Source organism: Quercus robur, chromosome 2 (genome assembly GCF_932294415.1).
Source record: "Quercus robur chromosome 2, dhQueRobu3.1, whole genome shotgun sequence".
NCBI classification, from domain to species: Eukaryota; Viridiplantae; Streptophyta; class Magnoliopsida; order Fagales; family Fagaceae; genus Quercus; species Quercus robur.
In genome coordinates, this window is record NC_065535.1 from 78,313,341 (window position 1) to 78,340,985 (window position 27,645).

Below are 27,645 nucleotides of genomic sequence, written 5' to 3' on the forward strand. Positions count from 1 at the left end.
ATCTCATTAATTTTTTCTTGATGGGTAGAAACAACCTAATTTATAGGTGTGAAAGGGACTTCTGCACATCTCATTAAATCCATTACACACTAGGCCATTTATACATAATAATAAATAATTAATAAAAAATAAAAAATAAAAAAACTAGCATTCAATTTATCACTCTCCAAGAGAGTATAATCATCCTTAAAATAGCCATCTATATGCTCCTTTATGGTTTTTTCAAGCAAACTAATCTCCATCAACTTTTATGATCATTGACTGTTGAATAGACTCACATGTATATGTGGAAATGATCTCAAAACCATTGATCCAATTTTAATGAAATTAATATATATATATATATATATATATAGAGAGAGAGAGAGAGAGAGAGAGAGAGAGAGAAAGAGAGAGAGAGAGAGAGGGAGAGACCCATATAAAATAAAATTCTGACATACACGTCACAATTTATTTGGTAACCATGCGCTGTCGATCATCAGATGATTGTATAAAAGTAAAGATATTTTAATATGTAAAGGTAAGTTTTCAAGTAACACTTGAAAGGAAAAATAAAGGGCTCAAAACTTACTGACAAGCAAAATTCATGGAAAATCAGAGGTTGTGCAAATCCAGTTTCCACATTCTGCAATAGAACAGCATCATGAAAAGCAATTTCAATTACAATAAGTTAATCATCTTCATGTGCAAGCTCAGCCCATCTAATAACTGGTAGATAACCCCATAATCAGCTTGATCATTATATCCAGAAAAGAACCTATGGATGGATCCACCTAAATTCACACAACTCTCTCCCGCCATTTTCTTCAACCTCCCAGCTTTCATAATCCTCCTCACATCTGCTGCTTTCTCCCACATCCCAACTTCAGAATACATGTTTGCAACCATCACAAAATTCCCACCTCTCCTTGGCTCCAATTCAAGCAACTTCTTCTTCACCTTATCTCCCACCCCATCTTTGTCATTAACATAATGAATGCTGCACGCACTAAGCAAAGTCCTCCATATAATTGGGTCGGGTTCCATAGGCATGTTTATTATAAAAGCATAAGCCTCCTTGAGTTGGCCGGCACGGCCCAATATATCCACCATTGCACCATAATGTATCATCATGGGTTTAATTTTATGCACATGCTCCATATCATGAAAGTATCGATACCCATCATCCACTAGTCCTGCATGGCTACAGGCACAGAGGACCCCAAGAAAGGTGACATAATTTGGACTTATTGATGAGTTATACATCATCTTTAAGAAAAGATCAAGAGCTTCCTTAGCAGACCCATGTTGAGCTAGCCCCAGAATCATTGCACTCCATGTCCAAACATTTTTCTCTTGCACTCTATCAAACACCAACCACGCATAATCTACATCTCCAGATTTTGCATACATGTCGACAAGGGCAGTACCCAATTGAAAATTCAAAACCATCCCTCTCACAATAACTAGGGAATGAACCCATCTCCCTAAGCTCAAGTTTCCAAGCTCAGCACACGCAGAAAGCATAACCACCATAGTGGTCTCATCCGGCTCAAAACCAAAATCCCTCATCTTCAAAAAATAACACATCCCATCATCAAACCACATGTTCTCAACACAAGCAGTTATTACAGCATTCCAAGAAACAACCGTTCTCACAGACATTTCATCAAACACCCTACACGCATCCGAAATCCTCTTACAACACCCATAAGCACTGATCAAACTGTTCTGAACATACACATCAGAGTCCAAACCACACTTCACAACCTCCCCATGAACCTGCCTCCCTTCCTTAACCGCCGTAACCGCCGCGCACGCCTTGAAAAGGAACGGAAACGTGAGTTTATTGGGTCTAATTCCTCGCCTTCGCATTCCAAGAAATATCCATATCGCCTCTTTCGGAGAATCACTCGAGGCATATCCCCTGATGACAATGTTCCACGGCAAAGGCGTCGAATCATCGAAACCATTGAGAATCGACCGCGCATAACGCAAGTTTTTTGATGGAGACAGAGTGCAGAACCGGATGAGTTCGCTTAAGAGGAAGCTGTCTCTGTGGAGGCCAGAGACTATGATTTGAGCATGGATTTGAAAGAGCTGCTGGGCTGAGGAGCAGAGCTTGAGAAGAGTGAGGCATTGGTGCTTTTTGGAAATGAAATTTGAATTACAGTTGGAGGAATTTGGAGGGAAGATGGGATTGGCAGTTGGGATTGGAAACCGAACCATGCATTGAGTTTTATGTCTTACCTTATTGATTGTTTATCTCTCTTTTTGTTTGTTTATTTGTGTAAGTTGGATCAGTATAGGTATTGGACTAATGGGCTTTTGTAGGCTTTGTTTTGAGTTTGCACTTTTAACACATTTGTTTTGGGTCATTACTAATTTGTTACCCATTCTTTAATATTTTGATATTAAATTGTAAAATTAACAACACTTCTATTCTTAGAGCCTTGGCATCAAGTGTGCCAAATGCTAAATTTTTAGCATATGGCACACCAAACACAAAAATTATTGCTTCATGAGATGTGCCAAATGCAAAAAGAAATGACATGAAGCTACAATGATGTTCTATAAATGGCATGGCACGGTCATAATGCTATAAATATTTTAATGATTCTTTCTCTCTCCTCATGTCACATTTCCTTTATCAGCAAATGTCTTTCTTCTCTCTCTCACGCCACTATTTACTTTCAAAAAAGCTAATTTGTATTTTTTTTTTTATTCAAAGGAGTGTTTTTAAAATTATTTTAATGTGTTTGAAATCTTAAAATAAAACATGTAATGTAGAGTGTACTGTAAAATGATATGGTAAATTTTTTTTAAAAAGTAGATTTTAGTGTGTCAAAATAGCACTTAGTATAGCATAGTTGATGCTAGTGCTCTATGAATGAGATAGAATTTCTTTTATCATCTAAGTTTTTGGTCGGTATTTATATAGATAAACAGACTACATAGCAATAACTTCGAAATGGTACATTTGACTAGAAATAAGTTAATACTGAAATATTTTATTCTAATAGACAAACCGAAACAATTATCAAAATGATATTAACAATTTTACTAGTCACTCTTTATGTAGACATTGAGGGCTTCAATTTGAGTACAAGAATGGACTAGTTTCATTAAGAAATGAGTGAGATATGATTTTTTGAATTTGACTTGCTCTCTATTACAAGAAGCTACAAGAAGAATCGAACTTTTGCTTGCTCTCCACTCCCTCCAAACTTTTCACCATCCCACGTTGAAAAACTCCTAACCCTATACCCCCCACTCCCAGTATAAATAAACCCCCCTCACCTACAATTCAATTCACCCCAAAATCTCAGAGTTAAGTTTGAGAAAAAAATATTATGATTTTTAAGATCTTGAAGCTCTCCAGAGTCACTCTCACCTACCAACTTTGGAGAGCATGAGAAAAAGAAATGTTTTATTTTTCAAAGTTTAAATAAAATACTATTTAAAATGAGTAAATAATAAAAAATAATTTAATTATTCACCTATCAAATAAACAAAAAAATATTTAAATAAATTTTAATGTTTAATCCTAAAACAATATTATTACATCAGTAATGGACAAAAGAACTAAAATGATTTCTTTGCCTATGTTAATTCATTAAAATGACAAAATTTGAGCTTAATGGATTCTAACGGCAATTCATCAAACTTATATGAATTTTTTTTCTATAAACAATTTAGGATTTTAATTGTACGTGTTGAATATCTATTTTGTTTCATATTTTTAGAAGCCTTCTTAAAGTGAGAGATGCTCATTTCTTCTTTCTTTGTTTAATTAATTAGATAATTTTTTTAATTTCAATATCTAATTATTGAACTCAAAATTTTTAGGACCTTTTTAGTTTGAGGCCCTAGAAAATGGCCTTGACCTAATTAATGCTAGCCCTGGCTATGAGCTATATGGGAGAGTTTCAGTTGTGAATGCTGTTGGAGGACTAAAACAAATATTGTGTAATGTGCAACCTTTCAATCCATTTGACAGTATTGATGTAAATAAGCTAGGAAGGACAAATGGAAACAAGTGTTGTTTGATGTGATTCAAGTGCATAAGTAAATCCAGTCATGCCTTAAAAGACTGGAGTTCCGTTTAGTTTTTTCTGCAATAAAGACTAAAGTTCATCAGAAAGTGCTATAGATATTGTTGTTGTCAATGATTGTTGCATTGATTGTAACAGACTCTTCGGTTCCTACTATATGTTAATGGAATTAAAATATATATATATATATATATATATATATAGACAACCAATAAGTGCAACTGGATAACATTACATGCTCAATCAGGATAATTAAATGTCTTATAGTTCCATCCATTGAGTTCAAAAATGAAGTTTAAAAAAAAAAAAAAAACAACAACAGCAACACAGGGACAAGCCAGTTACACAACTACACAACATTAATTCAGAACAATATTCAACGGGACCTGCCTTGCAACACTCTGAACACAAACACAGACAAATCCGTAGAATAAAAGAAAACTATTTTAAAGGCTTATTGAAAGAGAAACATTCCGAGACGGACATGCCTATCTATTTTGGACTAAATGTAAAAGCCACACGACGTCCGCATTGTTCACCATGTGCACGAACCTCTTCCAACACTCTTGGACAATTTATGAATTTCTGGGCCGAATAATCAACGCAGATACTCATTGACAGAAGCTTGTGCCCTTTACACCAAAGGTGTGGTTTAGAATCAATTTGCTTCCAAATGGCGAACGTGATTTTATTATGAATATGATGGATAGTAGGGCGGTTTAATGGTGTTGGGTGAATATCCGATTGCGCGAGAAATTTTAATATAGTCAGTTTCTTCTTTAGGTTCAATGCACGTTGGAAGTTGGAAGTACTCGAACTCATTGAACTGCTTCCTACAACACCTTCTATGCTTCCTCCATTCCTCCTCCAAGATTGGGGTCAGTTTTGAAATCTGCAAGACTTTAAACTTAAATTATAAAAAGAAAATATAGCTAGTGTACGTACAACTAAAATATGGAAGAATAGTGTTGTCTGTGTCTAAAATTTACCAATTCAAGGTTGAGTTCCGGTCCAGTGCACCATGGATAACGTCGAGATTTTGAGTTACTCTGCCATAAACCATTTAGAATGAACTCTTGTGGAATAGGTTCCTTACATGGCGAAGGAGCAGTACAAAAAGTTGGTGGCCATGTTAGAACTAGCTGAAAGTAATCATAGGTGTTGGCAAATAGAGGCGGGAGAGCGGTGAGGCAGAGGCGCACTGAATATTTTCATGTTTTTCACTTTTTTTATATTATTAAAGTACGGACATCAATTTAACATTATTGATTAAGTCCTTTTATACGTGAGTAAAGGTAAGGTTTTTAGTGCTAGCTAGCAGAGCAAATGGTGTTGAATGGGCAAGGTGGCAAACAAAACTCATTGATTGAAGTCTCAATAGGTGTAGTAGCAAACAAAATCTTTTTGAGTTACCACAACTATTTATGTGATAGATTGTGACTGATTGCCTACATAGGCTTATCATTTTTAACCCATTATTTGCAAAAAAAATTCCAAAATACATGTCTTGTGTAATTAATAGCATTTATTAATTACACAAGACATGTATTTTGGAATTTTTTTTGCAAATAATGGGTTAAAAATGATAAGCCTATGTAGGCAATCAGTCACAATCTATCACATAAATAGTTGTGGTAACTCAAAAAGATTTTGTTTGCTACTACACCTATTGAGACTTCAATCAATGAGTTTTGTTTGCCTCATGAAAGATTCGTATCTTGGTTTTCCTCTGGCGTTTGACTTGGGCTCTCCCTAGTCTCCCGCCAAGACATGTATTTTGGAATTACACAAGACATGTATTTTGGAATTTTTTTTGCAAATAATGGGTTAAAAATGATAAGCCTATGTAGGCAATCAGTCACAATCTATCACATAAATAGTTGTGGTAACTCAAAAAGATTTTGTTTGCTACTACACCTATTGAGACTTCAATCAATGAGTTTTGTTTGCCTCATGAAAGATTCGTATCTTGGTTTTCCTCTAGCGTTTGACTTGGGCTCTCCCTAGTCTCTCGCCGGTTGTGAAATAGTTGGTTCCTTCTTCTGAAGGATTGTTTTTCCTCTGAGATAACTTTGTTATCTGCAGAGCTAGTGGGTCCTTCCTTTCAAGGGGTCTGGGAAACAGTTTATTTTTCTTCTCTCTATAGTGAAAGTTCCTACTACCATCTTTTCTATTCATTCTCATTTTTCTATTCATTCTCATTTGAGTTCATTAGTTATGGAAGAACTATCAAAACAATGGACCAAATTTTCATTGTTGGACAGAGAGGGAGACAAGATCACGTTGGGAAAAAACCAAGGATCCAAGGAACACATCATAGCAGCAAAATTCTTAACCCAAAGAGCATTGAACGTTGATGCTATTGCTAGGACCTTCAAACCTTTATGGAGAGCGATGAAGGGGTTCACAATAAAAAATATGGGCAATCATGTTCTGTTGTTTGTCTTTGAAAACCAGGAAGATATCCACCGGGTTCTGAGCAGTGAGCCTTGGATGTTTGATAAACACCTGGTGGTGATTCAGAAGTATGAGAAAAACACTCCTCTACAAGATATTAGTTTTAACAAGACATCTCTCTGGGTGCAAGTTTTCGACATTCCAATAAGATACACATCTAAGGAAGTGGCAGAAGATATATGCAGGTCGATGGGTGAGGTGTGCTCCTCGGAAACTCATCCAACAGAGGTTGGAGGATGTTGTGTGCGAGTGAGGGTCAAAGTGGATGTGACACAACCACTATGCAGGGGAAGATTAGTTAATCTGGAAGAAGGCGATCGAGTATGGGTCTCCTTCAAATATGAAAGACTACCCATCATATGTTACTGGTGTGGGCGCCTGGATCACGATGAGAAAGATTGCCACCTGTGGATAGAAAGCAAAGGTTCTCTTAAATCCCAGGATAAACAATTTGGACCTTTTATGCGAGCTTCTCAGATAGGTAACATCAAAAAATCAGTTGTTCATGTATCGGGTTTCTTTGAAGACAGAGGGGGTCAGAAATCAAGTGGGGAGAGGTCACAGGCGAACGCAAGAACCCAAACGAATACTTCATCAGCACCGGAAAAATCTGGCCATCTTCCCTCTGGAGAACAAGCTGAAACGGAAGCCTCGATACTGACGGGGGATACATTAAATGCCACTGAGCCTCTAGCTGCATCGAGAGCGCAGACTGATGTGGACTTGACGACAGAATGGCAAGGTAAAGCTGGCTCTCCCTCACCACCAGCTTTCGCACACCAAACCACTGACAGCGACGTGAATACTAGTGGAGGTAGAGTCGCATTGGGTGTTGCGGAACACTTACCCATGACATTAAACCCTATTTTTCTCCCAACCAGCATGGGAACATACGCTGGAGGAGACCCGTTCCTGGCAAAACTGCAGGAAATTGACAGTGACATTCAAAAGTTTGATAATGTCCCATGCGAGAAAGTAGGGGGCCTAGAGGGACAAATAGGTTCACAACTACAAAAAGATGAAAGCTGTCAGAGCAGAGGGACGGTGCGGTTGGAGGGTGCAACGGACAGCAGTATAAGAGCAAAAGCTGATATTAAAAAAGGCTTGGCTGGGCCGGGCAGAGCAGATAAAGATGGAGTTGGGCTGGGCCCAAAAAAGGAAGGAAAAAAAGGCCAATGGACTAGACTTTTAAGTAGGATCAGTTCTGAGTTAATGGAGGAAGCACCCTATGGGAGTGAAGGCCCAAAACGCAAAATAAGAGAAGACCAGGCCCGAGAGGAAGCAAATGCAGTGAAGGAAAAAAAACAAAAAACAGGGGAAGTAGCAGAAAAACAGAGCACGATGGTTACTTCATCAATGGGATCGGCGGAGGTTGCGGAGCAACTCCGCCGGGAATTATGAATCTTCTATGTTGGAACTGTCGCGGGCTTGGGAACCGGCAGACAGTTCAAGAGCTTGGCGATATAGTCCGGGCACAAGATCCTACGGCGATGTTTTTAGCCGAAACATGGCTGGATGAGGTTAGGCTATTTGGTTTACGTGATTCGCTTCGTTTTGGTCATCACCATGGAGTTTCTCGGTTAACTCGCGGTGGTGGCTTGGTGTTGTTTTGGAAGAAGGATGTTGACGTGCAGGTAATGTCCTCATCTCATAATCATATTGACGTCTTGTTCAATGGTGGAAAAGTGAATGTATGGTCCTTTACCGGTTTTTACGGTGCTCCTGAAACTCAGCTTCGTATAGAATCTTGGGATTTGTTGCGAGAGCTAAATAACCGTTTCTCAGTACCGTGGCTGGTTGGAGGTGACTTTAATGAACTTCTGAAGTCGCAGGAAAAGGTGGGTGGTCGGTTGAGACCTTATGGTCAAATGCTGAAGTTCCGTGAAGCGCTAGATGAATGTGGGTTGTTTGATCTTGGCTTTGTGGGCTGTAAATTTACGTGGCACAAAACTTATCCGGATGGGGGTATTGTTTGGGAGAGGTTAGACAGGGCTGTGTGCACAACGGATTGGTTTAATCTTTTTCCTGCAACAAAAGTGAAAACTCTTGTGTGTGCTTCATCGGACCACAGCCCTATTTTGGTCCTTCCCGATGGGATTAACTTAAAACCTCAACGCCCCTGGCGTTTTGAAAATATATGGTTAGAAGAGCAAGGCTGCCATGACACAGTGAAAAACGCCTGGAAGACTATTTCCTCGAAACCACCTATGCCCAAAGTGATGATGAATGTCGATACATGCAGAACTCAGCTGCGTGTTTGGAGCAAAAATTCTTTTCGGAATGTGGTTAGTGCATTGGCAGAGAAAAAAAAGAATCTAAAACAAGCAGAGGAGGATGCAACGAAAGGAGGGAGTGTGGAGTTTTTTCTTCAATTAAAATCTGAAGTGGCAGATTTGCTTAGAGTGGAAGAAAAAATGTGGCAGCAGCGTAGTCATGTGCACTGGATGATCTCTGGGGATAAAAATTCGAGCTATTTCCATAACCGGGCGTCTCAACGTTTCAGGAGAAACAACATTACGGAACTTAGGGACTCTCAGGGCAGAATAGTTTCAAGTGAAGAAAAAGTTTCGGAGATGATTATTGAACATTATAACCAATTGTTTACTTCTTCTAATCCGCATGACTTGGAGGAAGTTGTCCAACATACAAAGAAGGTGGTGTCCGATGATATGAATAAGTGTCTTACCAGAGATTTCTCAAAGGATGAGGTGGAGAAAGCACTGAAGCAAATGGCTCCATTAAAAGCTCCGGGGCCGGATGGAATGCCGCCAGTCTTTTTCCAACATTATTGGGAGAGCATTGGGGACGATGTAGTTAAAGCTGTGATTTCTTGTCTAAATTCGAATTCAATTGAATCAGGTTTGAATCACACTTTTATTACTTTAATTCCCAAGGTAAAAAGCCCCGAATTTGTCACTGAATTCCGTCCTATTGCTTTATGTAATATTTTGTATAAGCTTGTTTCGAAAGTTTTGGCAAATAGGTTGAAGAAAGTACTACCCCATATCATCTCAGAATCTCAGAGCGCCTTTCAATCGGACAAAGCCATATCCGATAACATCTTGGTGGCATTTGAGACGTTGCATCACATGAAAAGAAAAAGAACGGGAAAAATGGGCCATTTGGCTTTAAAATTGGATATGAGTAAAGCATACGATCGGTTGGAATGGGTGTTCCTGCAGAAGATCATGGAAAAAATGGGCTTCGACTGGAAGTGGATAGGATGGATTATGGAGTGCATAAAGTCTGTATCCTATTCGATCTTAGTCAATGGCGAACCTAAAGGTCATATTGTGCCAACACGAGGCATTCGACAGGGTGACCCTCTCTCCCCTTACCTTTTTTTAATATGTTCTGAAGGTTTAAATGGGCTAATTGAGCATGCAGTGGACAACAAGCATATTGAGGGGGTTTCCCTTTGCAGAAATGGTCCAAAAATCTCGCATCTTTTTTTTGCGGATGATAGTGTATTATTCTGCCGAGCTAGGGTGGGAGATGTGGAAAAAATTCAAGAGATATTGGGGAAATATGAATGTGCATCCGGTCAAAAAATTAACTCAGATAAAACGACCCTCTTTTTCAGCTGCAATGCATCTAGTGACACAAGGGAAGAAATAAAAAATTTGCTTGGTGTGGCCGAAATAAAGGAGTATGAGAGGTATTTGGGCTTACCGACGGTGGTTGGGAGGAGAAAAAAGGCCAGCTTAAATTTCATTAAGGATAGGGTGTGGGGTAAACTCCAAGGGTGGAAGGAGAAATTATTGTCGCAAGCGGGCAAAGAAGTTCTTTTGAAGGCGGTGGTTCAAGCCATCCCTACGTTTGCAATGAGTTGTTTTCGACTTCCTATTGGGCTTTGTCAAGACATTGAGATGCTCATTCGGAAGTTCTGGTGGGGTCAAAGGGGTGATAAGAGAAAAATTCATTGGAAAAAGTGGGAGGTCTTGTGTCAACCGAAGAGTGAGGGGGGCCTTGGTTTCAAAGACCTTTGTAAATTCAATAAAGCCATGTTGGCTAAACAGGTGTGGAGATTGATTCATGATAAGGAGTCTCTTTTTTATAAAGTGTTCAAGGCAAAGTATTTCCCAAGTTGCTCAATTTTTGATGCTAAGGATTCTACGGGCTCTTTTGCATGGAAAAGTATTTTGTGGTCTAGAGACTTAATTAACAAGGGAGCCTTCTGGAGAGTAGGCAGTGGTAAATCTGTTCGGATTTTTAAAGATGCTTGGCTCCCTAATTCTGATGGGCGAATCTGTTCTCCTGCTGTTCATCTAACACCAGAGTCCACTGTTGATTCTTTGATTGACTCTGCTACGGGTTGGTGGAATACCAACCTCATTGACCGGTGCTTTTTTCCACCTGATGCATGCCTCATTAAATCTATTCCCCTGTGTTCTACTCCTCAATCCGATTCTTTGGTTTGGAAAACTGAAAAATCAGGATGCTATTCGGTAAAGACTGGTTATAAACTCCTGTGCGAGCTCCATAATGTTGATATGAATCGGCCTCAAGTTTCAGACTCCCAGAAAAGCTTCTGGAAATCCATTTGGAAGCTGAAGGTGCCTGGGAAGATCAAGCACTTTCTCTGGAAAGCTTGCTCCAACTCGCTGCCCACAAAAGACAACCTCATGAAAAGTAAAATCCTTCAGGAATCGGTCTGTGCTCGCTGTTCTGGAGATTCGGAGTCTGTTGTGCACGCTCTTTGGAGTTGCAATGGCATCCAAGTGGTTTGGGGGTCTGATTTCGGTTGGGTAGGCAGGAGTTTAACGGCCCCTGCTTCTTTCTCGGAAGTTCTTCAAAAAATCCAGACCAAACCACTTCTGCCTCCGCTTTTTGCTGTTACGGCGTGGTCAATCTGGTATCAAAGGAACAAAGCGCGCTTCTGTGATAACCCCCTGCCTATTGGCAATATCGCTGAGTTTGCCAAAAACTACCTCTGTGAGTTCAAGGAGCTGAACAGCCACCATTCCATCAGACGCAGAGCTTCTCCTACCAGCTGGCAACCTCCTGGTGCGGGTTCAGTAAAAACTAACTATGACGGTGCCATGTTTGCGGAATCTAATATGGCCGGTATTGGGGTGGTAGTCCGTAACAGCGAGGGTCGGGTGTTAGCTGCCTTATCTGAGCAGATTGTGAAACCTCCATCTGTGGAAATACTTGAACTCCTCGCTGCCAGGCGTGCTGTAAGTTTTACCGCTGAGTCCGGGTTTGATCAAGTTATATGTGAGGGCGATTCTGAGTCTGTGGTAAATTCCTTAAGGCGAACCGGTATGGAGAATTCTCGTGGCGGGCATCTCATACAGGATATTACATACCTATCAAACTCTTTCCGGAGTATTTCTTTCGCTCACGTACGTCGGCAAGGTAATGTGGTCGCCCATGCCTTAGCCCAGCGAGCGAGACAATTTTTTTCTTCTCTTATCTGGCTGGAGTGTGTTCCATCAGATATTATATCTTTTGTTTTGGATGATTCTTCATCCTTGGCTTTTTATATCAGCAAGTATCCATTTCTCAAAAAAAAAAAAAAAAAAAAGTATTTATTTGGTGGCTAATACACAATAAATTTATTTTCAAATATTTTATAAATTAAAAAATTATCATTATAGCCATATGTAATTCTCATTGAGGAAGTTATTGAATATTGAATGGTTTAATACCAAAGAGTTGAGATTTGTACAACATGACCAGTGGTCAAATCAATTGAAGAGTTATGCAATGGTTAATCTTTGGTGGGTCTGGAAGTAGAGGCAATTTCTGTACGTAAAGAGCCACTTGGTGAAATAAGCATCCAAAGAAAGGAGTGCTTGGTTGTAGATTACTAACCAATCGCTCCTACAAATAGAGATGCATGTTTATAAGAAAGCCATGTTCGAGAGGTGAAAACCTGTAGGTGAGTGCAGACACGACTCACTAGAGATTGATGAGAGAGCACCTTCCTGCTTTTGTGGTGTGCCTTTATATTATAATTTATTTCCTTCTCCCCTATATGTGTGTTTGTTTCTAAAAAAAAAAAAAAAAAAAAAACAAACAAACAAAAAGCCAACAATGGCATTAAATATATTTCTAAATATATAGCTTTTAATTTGAACTATAAAATAAATTCTTTTCAAACAGATTAAATCCTTTTCCAAATTTACCCACACTACAAAAAAAAAAAAAAAAAAGTCTTATATCTGCGTTTTTAAAACATGACTATATGGCTCTTAAAAATGTGGCTATAAGACAATTCAGCCTATAGCCACTTTTTTTTAGCCGCATTTTCAGCCATGGTAAATTCATAACTATAGGCCAGGTCTAATGGCCACCATATTTCTAGCCTTTTAATTTTATCCAAAAAGAAAATTTTACCCACCATATTAGTACAAACAAATCGTGGCATACTGGCATGAAATCAGGACACTCTTTAGAATTCAAGAATACACACACATATATAAACACAAAAACAAAAACAAACAAAAAAAAAAATGAGACCATCTCAATTTTTCCAAGTGTACGGTTGAGACAGAAGGATAAGATCTCCTTTTTGGCTAATATATGCTTGATGACCATCCCAGTTTTTCCAAGTGTATGGTCATCAAGCAGGAACATGCTTTTCAAAGACTCCCATTTCTTTCACACTTTCATCTACAAATAGGCTAAGAACACCACCATTCTAGACACTTCAAGAATCATCAAATGGAAAATCAGAGGACAATTCCCACTCCAAAACAGGCCAAGTGGAAGTGCTGGAAACCTCCAATGATCCCTATATCTAAACAATTCTCCCATAAAACAAAATCAATCAGCAACTGCTTAAGCTTAAACCAAAGAATAAAGACTGCCACTTCAAAGTTCAAACCTTTGTGTACTGCTCGGTATAACCCTTTGTTGAACAAAGGACATGTCACCTGCTCTATCATTGTCTCTTTCCCACCCTCCAATCTTCAAGTCTCAGGACTTCTCAAAGGATAACACCAACCTCACAAAAAGTACTCATAGAGAAAACCCATGTCAGAAAACACCTTTAGACATCAAAATCAGTAGGAGAAAGCTAATAAAGTCAACTGCTTTGGGCCTTACTGGAGGAGGACTCTCTGTTGCTCAACCTGCAAGAGCTGTACAAGAGAGTCCAGTTGAAGCCACTTCAAGTAGAATGTCATACTCAAGATTCTTGCAGTACTTAGATGAAGGCGCTGTAAGAAAGGTAGACCTGTTTGAGAATGGGACTGTTGCCATTGCTGAGATATTCAATCCAATACTAAACAAAATCCAGAGGGTCAAAATTCAGCTACCTGGATTGCCTCAAGAATTTCTGAGGAAAATGAAAGAGAAGAATGTAGACTTTGCTGCTCATCCAATGCAAGTGAACTGGTGGCCTGCAATACTAGATTTGTTGGGGAATCTGGCTTTTCCATTGATATTGCTTGGCCTTTTGCTGCTTAGAACATCATCTACAAACACTCCAGGAGGCCCCAACTTGCCATTTGGACCTGGAAGGTAAAGTATGATAAATTAAAACTTGTACCAAAACTTTAAACGGTTAGAAAATGGTTAATTACTACCGTACAATCTTGGATGGTGACTTCATAACTATAAATATTTGTAAGGTGTGGGGAGTAAGGGTAGGGTTCACGTTTTCAGGAAGGAGTTTCATACACATATACACACAGATTAGATTAGAGTAAAATTTCTATCTTGTTAAAAAAAAAAGGATATATTTAATTATTTAATAATTATTGTAACACTCTCTCTCACATACAAGCCTAGGGCCCTACAAGTGAGATTTCTGGGAGTTAAGTGGAGACAAAATTTAATATCACATGTTCTCATTATATGATGAATTATCACTTGTCCTAAAAGTTTAAGTTCTTAAAATTTTGTGAATTTAATCATTTCACTGTTATTTGGATTGTAAAAATTCTCATCAACTTTATAAAGCTAGTTTCTTTTCAAAATAGTTAAATTTTACATGATTCCAAATAGAATAATCTATGACAATTCATTGGACCAATTACTTCCAGTGCTCTAAATGTTCACTGCATATCTTATCTGTATACTTGTCCCATATGTTTATCAACAGGAGCAAAGCTAAATTTCAAATGGAACCCAACACTGGAGTTACGTTTGATGATGTTGCTGGTGTTGATGAAGCAAAGCAAGATTTTCAAGAGATTGTTGAGTTCTTGAAAACCCCAGAAAAGTTTACTGCAGTTGGAGCTAAAATTCCTAAAGGAGTTCTTCTTCTTGGTCCACCTGGGACTGGAAAGACATTGTTGGCCAAGGCAATTGCTGGAGAAGCAGGGGTTCCTTTCTTTTCTCTATCTGGGTCAGAGTTCATTGAGATGTTTGTTGGTGTAGGGGCTTCAAGAGTGAGGGACTTATTCAACAAAGCAAAGGCTAATTCCCCATGCTTGGTTTTTATTGATGAGATAGATGCTGTTGGGAGGCAGAGAGGAACAGGTATTGGTGGAGGAAATGATGAGAGGGAACAAACACTCAACCAGCTGCTTACTGAAATGGATGGTTTTAATGGAAACACTGGAGTGATTGTTATTGCTGCTACCAATCGACCAGAAATTCTCGATTCTGCTTTGCTTAGGCCAGGGAGGTTTGACAGACAGGTAAGCTATGATTTCTTTATAAACCTTCCTAAATTAGAAATGCTCATTTTAAGCAAATGTGACACTATCAAGTTGTGCACGCCATTTGTTAAGACACATTACCATAGAGATAGTTGAGGTTGAGGTGAACATTCTTTTAAAGGCCTTAAATGAAATTCATGGTTTTCTTTGCAGCTTACATAGGTCACTGTTAGTCTGTTAGATTAGAAATGTTCATTTCCTTTTAAAAGTTTCCCAAATTAGAAATGTTTATTTATAGAAAATGTGACACTATCTTGTTGTGCACACAATTGGTTAAGAAATATTATGGTATTTGAGGTTGACATGAACATTCTTTTAACTTTTAAGGCCTTGAATGGAAGTTTATGGTTTTCTTTGCTGCTTACATAGGTCACTGTTGGATTACCTGATGTGCGAGGGAGGGAAGAAATATTAAAGGTGCATAGCAACAACAAGAAACTTGATAAGGATGTATCTCTTAGTGTTCTCGCCATGCGAACCCCAGGTTTCAGTGGTGCAGACCTGGCAAATCTCATGAATGAGGCTGCCATTCTTGCTGGTAGGAGAGGTAAAGAGAAGATCACAATGAAAGAGGTAGATGATTCAATTGATCGGATTGTGGCAGGAATGGAGGGAACCAAAATGACAGATGGGAAGAACAAAATTCTTGTGGCTTATCATGAAATTGGGCATGCAGTGTGTGCGTAAGTAGCTCAAATCTTTCCTCACCCTGTAAAGTACTGAAACATTTCCCTCTTATTTAATTGGTTTGTATATACTACCTAAGCAAAAGAAATCACAAGGGAAAATGTACTTGATTTTGGTAATTCATGAGCTTTCAAGTGTACTGGAGCTTTATTAGTAACCTTCTTTAAAGTAAATTAGTACATGACAAAATCCAATCTGTCTTCAACTCTCACTGAAGTGATTTACTTGGCAATCTGCCTTCAATTAAAGCATATTTAGCTGCCCAACAAGGAGCTAAGCCTAAGACAGAGTGCTATTATAATATTATTATTTATGATTATTCTGCTTCTTTGAAGTCATATGGGACTAAATTGATCTAAATTCTTTGCAACCTCTAGGACTTTGACTCCAGGCCATGATCCAGTACAGAAAGTCACTCTAATCCCAAGGGGCCAAGCCCGTGGTCTAACTTGGTTCATACCTGGTGAAGACCCTGCCCTCATCTCTAAGCAGCAACTATTTGCTAGAATAATTGGAGGCCTTGGAGGTCGTGCAGCAGAGGAAGTGATTTTTGGAGAATCAGAAATCACTACAGGTGCAGCTGGAGACTTGCAACAAATCACTCAGATAGCAAGACAGGTATGTGTTCACCATAAAGGAAGTTGTCTTTGGCACGTAGCTAATTAAACAACCATATGTATTTGTTAGAAATTACGTCACATTAATTAAGGAAGTAAGAGAAGGTATAACTTTGGATATGATAGAATGAAGAAGAATAATACGTGTGAAACAAGTGTGATTAGTTTGTTGACATCCACTGAACTTTGTTGTTATTGTTTTTGTAGTTATTGGAAGTTGTCTCAAAGAAATTTTGGGATTTTTGTGGCTTGGGTAGTTGTTTTTTTTTATATTTTTGTTTATATGAATTTGTTTCTACTAGCCCCAAATTATAACATACTTCTTTTCTTTTATTAACAGATGGTAACAATGTTTGGCATGTCTGAGATTGGGCCATGGGCATTGACTGATCCAGTACTCCAAAGCAGTGATGTAGTACTAAGGATGTTAGCTAGAAACTCTATGTCAGAAAAGCTTGCAGAAGATATTGATTCATCAGTACGAGATATAATAGAAAGTGCATATGAGATTGCAAAGAACCACATAAGAAATAGCCGTGAAGCTATTGATAAACTAGTGGATGTTCTCTTGGAGAAGGAAACCCTCACAGGTGATGAATTCAGGGCAATCCTATCTGAATTCACAGATATTTCTTCCATTGAGATGGATAGAACCCCTATCCGTGATTTGATAGAAGCTTAGGTTACCTCAGTGTAATTATACAGCCATGGAGACACTTTAGTCTCAGTATGTGTAGGAGGGAAGTAAAGGTCGATAGTTTGATAGATACAAAAAGCTTATATGATAGCTGGTGTAAGGTAACTTCATTTAGTGTAAGCCGCAATTTTACCCAAATCCATTATAGAAATATGCTAGAATTTGTGTGGAATTTTATGCTTTTTATGGTATAACCAAACAATTTCTTAAAATGAATTGCAAAGGTTATAAAGAGTATTTGAGCCTCCAACGTGACTTAAGAATTGTAGTTCATCATTTAAAAGAATGACAAAGTTTAGTTTTAAAATTTGTTGTAGCCTTAAAAGTACAACCTTACTTAATTAAATAAATATTATTACATATTTTGAAACTCTAATCGTTAAATTGTATGTTCTTTATATTCTTAATACACATCAAATTTTGTGTCAATTGAATATTATTTACTATATGATCTATAAACTTATATTTTATGCATGCTTTTAAATTACAAAAACTTGCAATTTAAACAATTTATTAATAACATAGCTATCAATCTTCAATTTTCTAAAAATTTTGCAAGCATGGAGTAAATAAGAAGAAGATGTAATCTAATAGTGGATTTGTCAAAATTCACTTTCAATAAAAAGATATTGAGTAAAACAAATCTAATGGCTACAACAAATTTTGTATCTAAACCTTGTTCTTAAAAGAAACCCATTGAGAGCTAAGACAAATCCAATGTGAGAATAAATCAGTGGGGGGTAGGGCTATTAGAAAGACAAAATGGACTGGACTAGACCGACTAGGACCAAATAAGATGGACAGGACCGAATTGACTGAACAAGAGCGGACATGACTGAATGGACCAAATAAGACCGAAAATGGCTAAATTAAACTAAATAGGACCTAACATGACCGAACGAGACCAAATAAGGCTGAAAAGGAAAGGACCTAATGGATCATAAAAAACCAAATAAGGCCAAACAAGACCGAGTAAAGACCAAAGAGGACCGAACAGGAACTCACAAAACAAAAGAAGACCGAAGAAGACCGAATGAACCAAGTAAGACAAAACATTCACGTGTAGACCAACAAAACCGAGTAAAGACTAAAGATGACCAAATGGACTGAAAAAGACTATAGCGGACCGAACATGACCTAATGGACCAAATAAGAGCAAGGAGGACGAAATAGGACCCAAACAAGACAGAATAAGACCGAATGGACCAAAAAGGATAGAATAAGACCGAATAGACAGAATAGGAGTGAATAGGACCGGACTGGACTGGACCGAACATAAACTATAGTTGGGGGTTATATGTATATCATGCATCTACGTTTATAGCCTTCATAGCATCAGCAATATGTCCAAGTTCTGAGTATGATTTGATTTTTTTTTTTTTTTCCCCTCTCCTGCTGTAGTTGGAATTCAAAAGATAGGCATAGGAAACAGATTGGAGCATGTTATACTTGTCATGAGGCAAAAACATATAATTAATACATAAAACATAGCCCATTAGTGATTTTAGTCCCTAAATTTAATGTCATCATTTTTGGTCCTAAACAAATTTGAAGTTATCAGTTTCAACTTTAGCTCTAAGTTGTGAGGATGACTAGCAAATTCAAAACTTTGCTAGTACTGGGACATGGGGTGAAGATTTATGGGAAGGAAATTGGTAAATTCAATGTCCTTTTTAATCTAAATTCAATGCGGTGAAAATTCATGGGAAGTAAATTGGTAAATTCATATTGTATTTCCAAATATAATTGGGTTAGTCAATGTTGAATTTGAATTTGAATCTTAAAATTAAATTTGGAAATTGTAGAGGCTTTAATGAGGTGACTATATATAAAATATGTCCACAAGAATTAAGCTTTTAAATTCAAATTTAAGTTGACATTTCTATTGGCATTTGGCAAAGTTTTTAATAATTGATTTAATATTTTCTCAAATAAGTTGGGTAATTAATGTCAAGAGATTTCCTTCTAAGGATTATTTAAAATTCTAATTGAAAATAAAAATATGGAAAGTATAAAAGATGATAGAGTCTAAAATGGGCAAATTAGTTCAGGTTTTAAATTGAAAAAGAAAATAAGAGGGAAAATTATAATAATAATTGATTTTTTTATTTATAATTGGAAATAAAAATATATAAATTCAAAAGATGATTTTTTTTGGGGGGGGGGGGTTTTGAGGGTACTATATTACAGAATATAACACCAAGCCTGCCAGAGGCGTAAAAAATTAAAAATAAATAAATAAATAAAAAATAAAATAAAAAACCAGGATCAAAGGTTGGGTTAAACCTGAATTCAACCCAAAAACCAAAAATATTATGAGAGCAAGACCTAAACCCGACCCGAACATCCACCTGACACGCCCAAAGCCCTTTGGGTTGGGCAGGTTTTTTGGTTGGGTGGGTTCCATGCTCAACCCTACATGGGGAATTAGGATAAGAAATACATAAATGAATTGGACGACCAAGATATGCAGTTAGTCCTTAACTTTAACCCATCAGCAATTATAGTTCTTAAAGTTTAATGTAGTTACTTTAGTCATTAACAAATTAAAAATAATCTTGTCCTTAACATATCTACTAGATTATGGAGTGAAATGACACGTCATTTTTTAGTTAGGCCATATCATCATTCTATTAGAGATTTAATGGATATTGATAGAAGGACCAAAAGCCATCACTTTTGGTTTGCTAGGAACTAGAAGCAATTATTTTAAATCAAATCACTCTGGGCTAAAGTTTAAGAATCATTTGCCCTGGCTTTACTATTTTATTTGAGGGCCATCCTTATGTATTGTCAATTTGTTTGAGACCATAAAATCTTGAATTAGGGAATTGAAGAAATGCTAACAGAGACATATTGTAACAGACATTTGATGTTGAGGATGATAGTTCGCATCAGGTCTCAGTATGGGTCGCATTAGCTATGCTGCTAATAGTTTAAACTTTAAAAAGTGGGAGACTATTGACTCTAGTTTATTTTACCAAAAGTCATTAGAACAGCGATAAGGAAAGATACTATATTTACATTGGTACTCTATGAATTATGCATGCCCCTTATTGAGGTTGTAGGAAATTTGATACCTTTGTGAAAATTTCCGAGGGGGTGGTCAATACTCAATAGGTCGTATAAACACTTCTAAGCTTGCTTCATATTGGGGTTGCCTAAAATTCAGTTGGTTGCAGTAAGCTAGGGTAATGTGCATTGAGACTTTTTCCAAAATCAGCCACAAACTATTTTGTCTAATAATTGGTTTTAGTTAGCTTAATTGATAAAAAAAATTTGTCATTAAACAGAAAATTTAGATTTCAATCTTTGCGTATATCAAAAACTAATTTATGTGCTGATTCCATAATAAAAAGTAATTGTTATAAAACGATTGAGCGAACACCATTAAACAGATTTAGGAGGTGCAAAATTACTTGTATCAAGGACAAGACTAAAACGCTGGTCATTTTAGGCGCACAAAGACAAACTGACAGTTGTACATTTGACAAAGGCCATTGTTTTTTCTGGTTAAAGAAACGTCAGTTTAGGTCATGCTCTGTTAAGTCTTATGTCAGCCTTTATGTTCTTTTGAATGATGTGGCACATTCTAAGCTATAAATTTAGCTTAAAACTGTGGGTTCTTGTTATTGTATCTGGTAAATTTTTTGTGTTCGAATAAAAAATCTGAGTTGAAGCTTTGATTATATAATAAATTAATTTGTATTTTAATTTAATAATAGAGAATAGTCATTATAGAGAACATAATATATTAAAAATTTATTGTTTCTATGTTAAAAAATAAAAAATAAAACCTTTAAATCAACTCCAACCTTTAAAATAGAGGCTCTCCATTTTAAAGTGCATGGAAAGTAGTCTACTAGTCTTATCCCCTAGAGGGTAGAGGTAGAGGACATGTCAGGATCTAAATGAGGGGAGAGTTTTTTTTTTTTTGGAGGAAATAAACGAGGGGAAAGTTGATACAGATAAGCAATCGTCAAATTTGGTATAAAAAAAATAAATAAATAAAAATAAAAAATAAAAAAACCCAAAGAAAGAAGGTACAGTAATAAGTAAGGCATTATTAATATTTTGAAAACAACCACCAATAATAATATCATCAGCCTGCCAGCAGTGTCCTAAGAGTGATGCAATAATAATATCATCAGCCTGCCACCAATAAATTAACCAAACAAGAGTATTTCTATGTTTTGGAATCCAATGTAAACAAAAAAAATTTAAGAGTGATGCAAGAATTATCATAAGTTTTACTATATAAACCTTAAAATATGATGCAAGAATTATCATAAGTTTTACTGTATAAACCTTAAAATATAAAACAAAAAATTAATAGTAAATGTTGATATATAGCTACAATCAGATATAGTAAACTTAGCAGTAAATGTTCAGAGTACATAAAAAAGTTGTCTTTTATTTGGAGAGAAAAGTTTTGGGGTTCAGTTCTCATATAACTGCAATACGATGAAATGGTTTATTATGAGTGTTGGACAATTATTTCACATAAATCTATCAATTTTTTTCCATCACATATAATAGTTATGGTAAAAGTTGTGTCGTGTACTTTCTCTTTGGGGTTTTTGACTTTTTCTAATGAAATTGTATTTATTTATACACAAGTAATTTTTTTGTATTTATCCAATTTTTTAATAAATCATGTTTTTGGCATAAAGTTAAAGTGTTGTAAGCTCTAGTGAACGGATTAAATTTGTCCTATGGTTTTACACTAAAAAGTTATTCACATAAATTTGTCATGTTCATTTGTTAATGTACTTTTGGTGTTTAATTAATTGTTTGTGTGATTTTAATTTTGGGTCATATTAACGGATGCCCTTAGGGCAATTGTTAATAAACTATAATATGAAAGTTTTGACATCACTTTCATGGGAAACATAAAAAGCTATCGACAACATTTATTATTTTATTATTCTCTCAATAAAATGTTTCTAAAAATAGTTCCTAAACCAATGCTCTAACGGCATTGTTTAACATTTTCCTTTAATTAATGAGTAATGCTACAAACACAAACTATTTTACAATATTTTTACAAAATATTGATGTGACCAATCTTTTATTGGTTTTCATCTAGGCCACTATTAATATCATTTTTTCATTTACCAATAATGAAAAGACCACATCAACAATTTGTAAAAAATTTTGTAAAATAATTTGTACCTCTAACATTATTTTTAATTTTTAACATTGTTTAGTAGTTTGTGAAATTAATTGACAGATGGACAGTAATTTGTTCCAACAAAAGGCCCAGGCTATAAATATGTATACAACCATATCTGGCCAAATTGATGCTTTTTATTCAATAGATTTTAATGGGGAGTCAGTGAAGGACAATTGCTATTAAGGAAAAAGATATGAAAAGTTTTAATGAGCATATTCAAATTTCAAAATTGTTTTTGAAGAATTGTCATGTCCATCCAATTTTTTACTGAGCAACATCAATAATTCAATTGCCTGTGTCTCCTCGCATTCAATTGATTCTTTTGACTAGTAGGTTCCTCATTGCTTGGATTTTGAATTGCTACATTCCCAAATTATCACATCTGCTTATAAATTCAGCACATAAGTTCTAAATAAAATGTGTGCTTGTATTTGAGAGACAGAGATGAAAGGAACACATTGGAGGCTTATTCTCATTCTCATATTCCAACTTCATCTTCAGGCAGCATTATGTGATGCTGAGTTCAATAATGTCTGTAACTCTGTTCCAAAGGTGGCTAACTTGAACAAAAGCTTCTTCTCCTTTACATTTTAGTACGTATATCTTTTGTTAGCGTAACATATTTTACTCACTGTTTCTGTACACATATATGCAGCCGCAGCCGCCAGCAAGACAATATGATTTCATATACTTTGTTCAACAGGTTTTATAATATAAGAAAACAATTTGTTCTTATATATATTCAAAGAATTAATTCTATTGTGCTTCATATAGCCTGATGGGGTTGCATGGTTGACTTTTTTTCTCTTCAAATTAGTGGCAATTGTCTGTGTGTAACTTAAGGTCTTGCCTAAAACCAGCAAGGCAAGTTTTCAGCATTCACGGTCTCTGGCCAGCTAGTTATTCCAGGAAAACTCAATGCAATTGTGGTAGTGAGTTTGTTCCAAAAAAGGTACTTCATACATACACACTAATACACTACTTTAAGGGCTCGAAATATATGCTCTATATTTCAGTAATTCCATTGTAATTTTTCATGTGAGGACAGATTTCAGACCTCGTAGATAAGTTGAACGTGGAATGGCCATCAATGATACACGAGGATAATACCTTGTACTGGAAAAATGAGTGGGAAAGCCATGGAATATGCTCCGAAGCTGTACTCCCTCAGCGTGCTTATTTTGATGCAGCACTAAAACTTAAGCAAAAATATAGCCTCGTGAATATCCTAGCACAGAAAGGTTTGAAATTCTTTATAACTCACTTGCATTCAAGCTGTGATTGCTTGCTTTTAAAGTCAAAAACTTTTTTCTTGTCAAAGGATACTATTATGTTTTTTACAATTTTTTTGCGATTGTTAGCGTGACTTATTGTCATTGGTAGATAACAAGAGTTGTCCCAGTGCTAGGCACATTGTGAATGCGATGTTGCTCTAGTCACAACTTGTCACCTTATTAAGTTGTGAAAATGGTTGTTAGGTTGCGTTTGTTTCAGCTAAAACCTAATTCAGAAATTACTTTTACACCCTTGTGTGTATTTGGCTTCAACAGAAAATATAGTCAATTGAAAAATCAATTACATGTTGACTGTAAAAACACCAACTTCAGCCGTAAAAGCAATGCAACCCTCATTTTACCTTCAAATGATTTCTAGGACTCGCAAAGAGAGTAAGAGAGAGAGAGAGAGAGAGAGCACAGGTGGCCGCCTAGCCAAACTCCAACAACCCAGATCGTGCTGCCCCCATCGCCCAGATCACGCCGTCCCACTGCCCAGATCGCACTGGCCAAGCTTCCTCTTTTTTCTCTCTTCTTCCTCAACTCTTCTTCTCCCTCTTGCTCAACATCGCCGATCTAGTTGCCACCAACCACCAGCCCACTACACTCCACCCCCAAACCCACCCTTTGAGCCAGTGAGTTTCCTCCACTGTTTGAATTGTATTTGAGTCCAACAACCTCACCTCACCTCCGATCCACACACCACCGCCCAGCTGTCACTCTCCCTCACGTCGGCGAAGCCATACCCTCCTCCAAAAGCCGATCCACATCCCTTCAAACCCATCTAACCAAAATCCACCCTCAAACCCAAAAACAACCCATAAATGTTTCTATTTTGATCTTTGGTTGTGTTAAAGTGTATATTTTGAAAATTTCTGTTATAACACCCGAATGTCATTTTCTTTACAGGAATTCATTTGCTCCTGCATTCATTTTACACTCAGAATTCAATTTACATATAGCCAAACACAGCATTAATTAAAATGTTTTGTCCTTAGCATAACATAACTATATTTATGCAAGTGGAAACGTCGACAGCATAACATAACTATATTTAGCATTACAGATATTTATGCAAGTGGAAACGTCTACAGCAAAGGTAGCATTACCGATGCCATTAAAACAGCTACGGGGCACAGTCCACAAATACAGTGCAACTTATACAAGGAAATACCTCTGCTCACACAGATTTTCCTGTGCTTAGACTACAATGCAACTAAGATCATTGAGTGCCCCCCGAGCAAGAGATGTCAGTATGAGGATTTAATGATTCCTTACTCTTTGTTTAATACCTAGACAAAGGAAAAAAAAATGCTGACAAAAGGGGAAGGGCTTTTCTTTTCCTATCTGAAAAAATTGGGAAGTTTTCCAAGGAAAACGTTATCTTCTATTTGTAACTATGTTTGTATGGTGAGATAGAGGGAAAAGAAAATGGAGTAGTTCACTCCAGGAAATTTTCACTGCTGTAGTATTTGGATTATGGGAACATGATCACTATCAAATATTAGGCTAAGGCCTTCAATTTCACAGATTACTTGTACATGACTACCCTCAATGACTTTCCACAATTTGACAACCTGACCTACTTGAGAGTAGTACAGAACTCGTTCAACATGGTACAATCTAATCATAGGTTAAGGTTTAAGAGAAGATCGCCCACTTGATATTTTAGGCTGATATAACTGATACCAATTTTATTACAAGATACTTACAAAGTGATTGGTACATTTAAATAATAAATAAATGTTTGAATTACGTTTATATATAGAAAACCTCTTGGAAGTATTTAAAGCAATCTTATTATATATTTTGAACGATTTTTTGGTACTAAATTACTTCTTTTCAATGATTTTCAAGTGATTGTACCTTTCAACAAATGGAATACATATAGCTTTTACTAAATTATCCACTACATTGCACGAGCTAAGAGCTGGTAAGATAATCAAAATAGAATAGATCAGCATAACTACCAATTTTCAGAAGAAAAGTACATGACAATTACTAATACATAGTGTTTTATTTAGCTCTGTGACACATCTATGGCTGCAAGTTTGAGACTAGATGGGATTGTTTACGTCTCTTTTCTACTTGACTTCTCAGCCATCAGTGCATTATGTTCCACTCATGCTGTTATATTTTTGGCTCCATGTGTTGAAAGCTTCTGACCTGGAGCTTTCTTCTTCTTATTTTCCATAAGATGCTTAGTTGCTTCAATTTGTTTATTGAGCTCTTGAATCTTTGCACTTTTGTCCTTGAGCTGCGCAGTATTACCAACCCTTGCTCCATTAAGACCCCTTTATTGTCATGACTCTAAATAATAGTACATTGCTGTCCTAAGTCTAAAATAATATAAATATTACCTCATCAATTCTTATATGAGTCATGGATGAAGGTTGAAGATAGGAGAGCCGACAAGCTGAGGAAAAAAAAAAAAGAGCAAACAAATGAAATAAGAAAAGAGCAAGCAACAGATGAGAGACAGAGAGGCAGATCTGAGATTTGGCGTGTCGAGGCCATGTCCAGACCATACCCCGATTAAAAATGTAATTTTTGTTTGCTCGATACTTGACACTTCTGTAGCTATGTCCGACGGATTTGGATTGTCTCCATTTCACTTTGAAATAGAGAGAGTCCGTTTAAAGGTTGTGATTTAAAATATTGAAATCAAGGGTGCGGAGTATGCCACGTCATTTAAAAACAAAAACTTAACTTTAACCATGGTAGCATTCATATTGAGTATTGTATATGCCATATGTTGGTAATATTTAGCATCAGTACCTCAAACCCCCCCCCCCCCCCCCCCATTAACCGGTCTTGCAACTGCAAAAAATTTGCAAAAAAATTGTGCTAGGATGGCATTGTAGCAACTTGTATACATTTTAATATTCTTTTTTTTTTTCCCTAGTGATGGTGGGTGGGTATTTTTAATTATTTTATTATGAAGAGGAGGAGAGAGAAAGAATTGATGAAATTAATATTTTAATGAATAGATGAGATAAATAAGAACTGGGATGTTAGATGTATTATAAAATAGTATGGTATAATTGATAAAATAGTTTTTGAGATAGTAAAATAGAATAGTTCGAAGATTTTGGATGTGAATGTTAATCACAACTAAGATTCTGACAATGATGCTTTTGGCCCCTTGAAGGCTTGTGATGGTTTTTTCATTGTAAGTTCAATCTTGGATGTGGTTAGTTGTATGTGTGGGTTTTGTATTTTCTGGACTTAAAAGGATGAAGGTGGTACTATGCTTAGTGATTGGCTGTGCAAGGAAGGTATTTTGGGCAAAGTTTTGGGTTTTTGTGAAATTTTCAAATTTGGTGGGTAAAATGGGTTGTGGGCTCTGATGTTTGTGAGAAGGGTTTCGTCGAATTGATGGAGTTGGTATAGATTGTTGTTTGTCCATCCCCAGAACTGGACCTTATAATCAAAATCATTTTTTTGCAAATCCAAACTCAAAAAAATAAAATCAATTGTACTACTTACTTTGGAGATGCGCCTTGTAACCTATTGCACAGGAGGTGTTTGGCCGAGTAACTTTAACATTAAACACAATCCAAAGTGCACCAGACAAGAACGCAACCTTAAATCGGTAAATCTTAGACACATTACGACACTATTCTTCCATAATTTAGTTGTACTCTATTTTCTTTTTATGATTAGGGCGGCTCCACATTAAAGGTGGGGGGCCAGCCTTAGGCCTAGGCCACTTAGGCCACCGCCTAGGGCCCCCCTTATTAGAGGAAGGTCCCAAATTTTGGGAGGGGGGAGGGGAGGGGGGGGGGGGGGGGGGGGGGGAATTGATATATTTAAAAAAAAATAGTTTTATATTTTGCTAGAGATAATACAACTTCAAATACATGGGTCTTACAAATAGAGTAATGCTACAGTTACAAATTATTTTACAATATTTTTATAAATTATTGTTATAGCTAACTTCTTACTAGTTCTCATCTAGACTCACCAATAACATTACTTTTTTATTTATCTATAATTATTTACCACATCATCAGTTTGTCAAAGTTTTTGTAAAAGAATTTATATCTCTAACATTTTCCCTTACAAATATATGTTTCACTTAT

General features: G+C 36.6%; 3 protein-coding genes across 3 annotated transcripts; 2 read left to right on the forward strand and 1 right to left on the reverse strand.

The window, feature by feature from the left end:
* Positions 1 to 419: 419 nt before the first annotated feature.
* On the reverse strand, positions 420 to 2,318 carry LOC126715163 (pentatricopeptide repeat-containing protein At2g36730). The gene has a single exon (XM_050415622.1). The coding sequence runs from the start codon at positions 2,206 to 2,208 to the stop codon at positions 661 to 663; it is 1,548 nt and encodes a 515-aa protein (XP_050271579.1). The 5' UTR covers positions 2,209 to 2,318; the 3' UTR covers positions 420 to 660.
* A 10,788-nt stretch (positions 2,319 to 13,106) lies between these two features.
* On the forward strand, positions 13,107 to 17,282 carry LOC126715164 (ATP-dependent zinc metalloprotease FTSH 6, chloroplastic). The gene is made up of 5 exons (XM_050415624.1): positions 13,107 to 13,964; positions 14,548 to 15,088; positions 15,479 to 15,792; positions 16,174 to 16,414; positions 16,754 to 17,282. The coding sequence occupies exons 1-5, from the start codon at positions 13,369 to 13,371 to the stop codon at positions 17,093 to 17,095; spliced, it is 2,034 nt and encodes a 677-aa protein (XP_050271581.1). The 5' UTR covers positions 13,107 to 13,368; the 3' UTR covers positions 17,096 to 17,282.
* Positions 17,283 to 22,625: 5,343 nt separating this feature from the next.
* Positions 22,626 to 25,089, forward strand: LOC126715165 (extracellular ribonuclease LE-like). The gene is made up of 5 exons (XM_050415625.1): positions 22,626 to 22,838; positions 22,942 to 22,989; positions 23,104 to 23,238; positions 23,335 to 23,527; positions 24,627 to 25,089. The coding sequence occupies exons 1-5, from the start codon at positions 22,731 to 22,733 to the stop codon at positions 24,854 to 24,856; spliced, it is 714 nt and encodes a 237-aa protein (XP_050271582.1). The 5' UTR covers positions 22,626 to 22,730; the 3' UTR covers positions 24,857 to 25,089.
* The last annotated feature ends 2,556 nt before the right edge of the window (positions 25,090 to 27,645 follow it).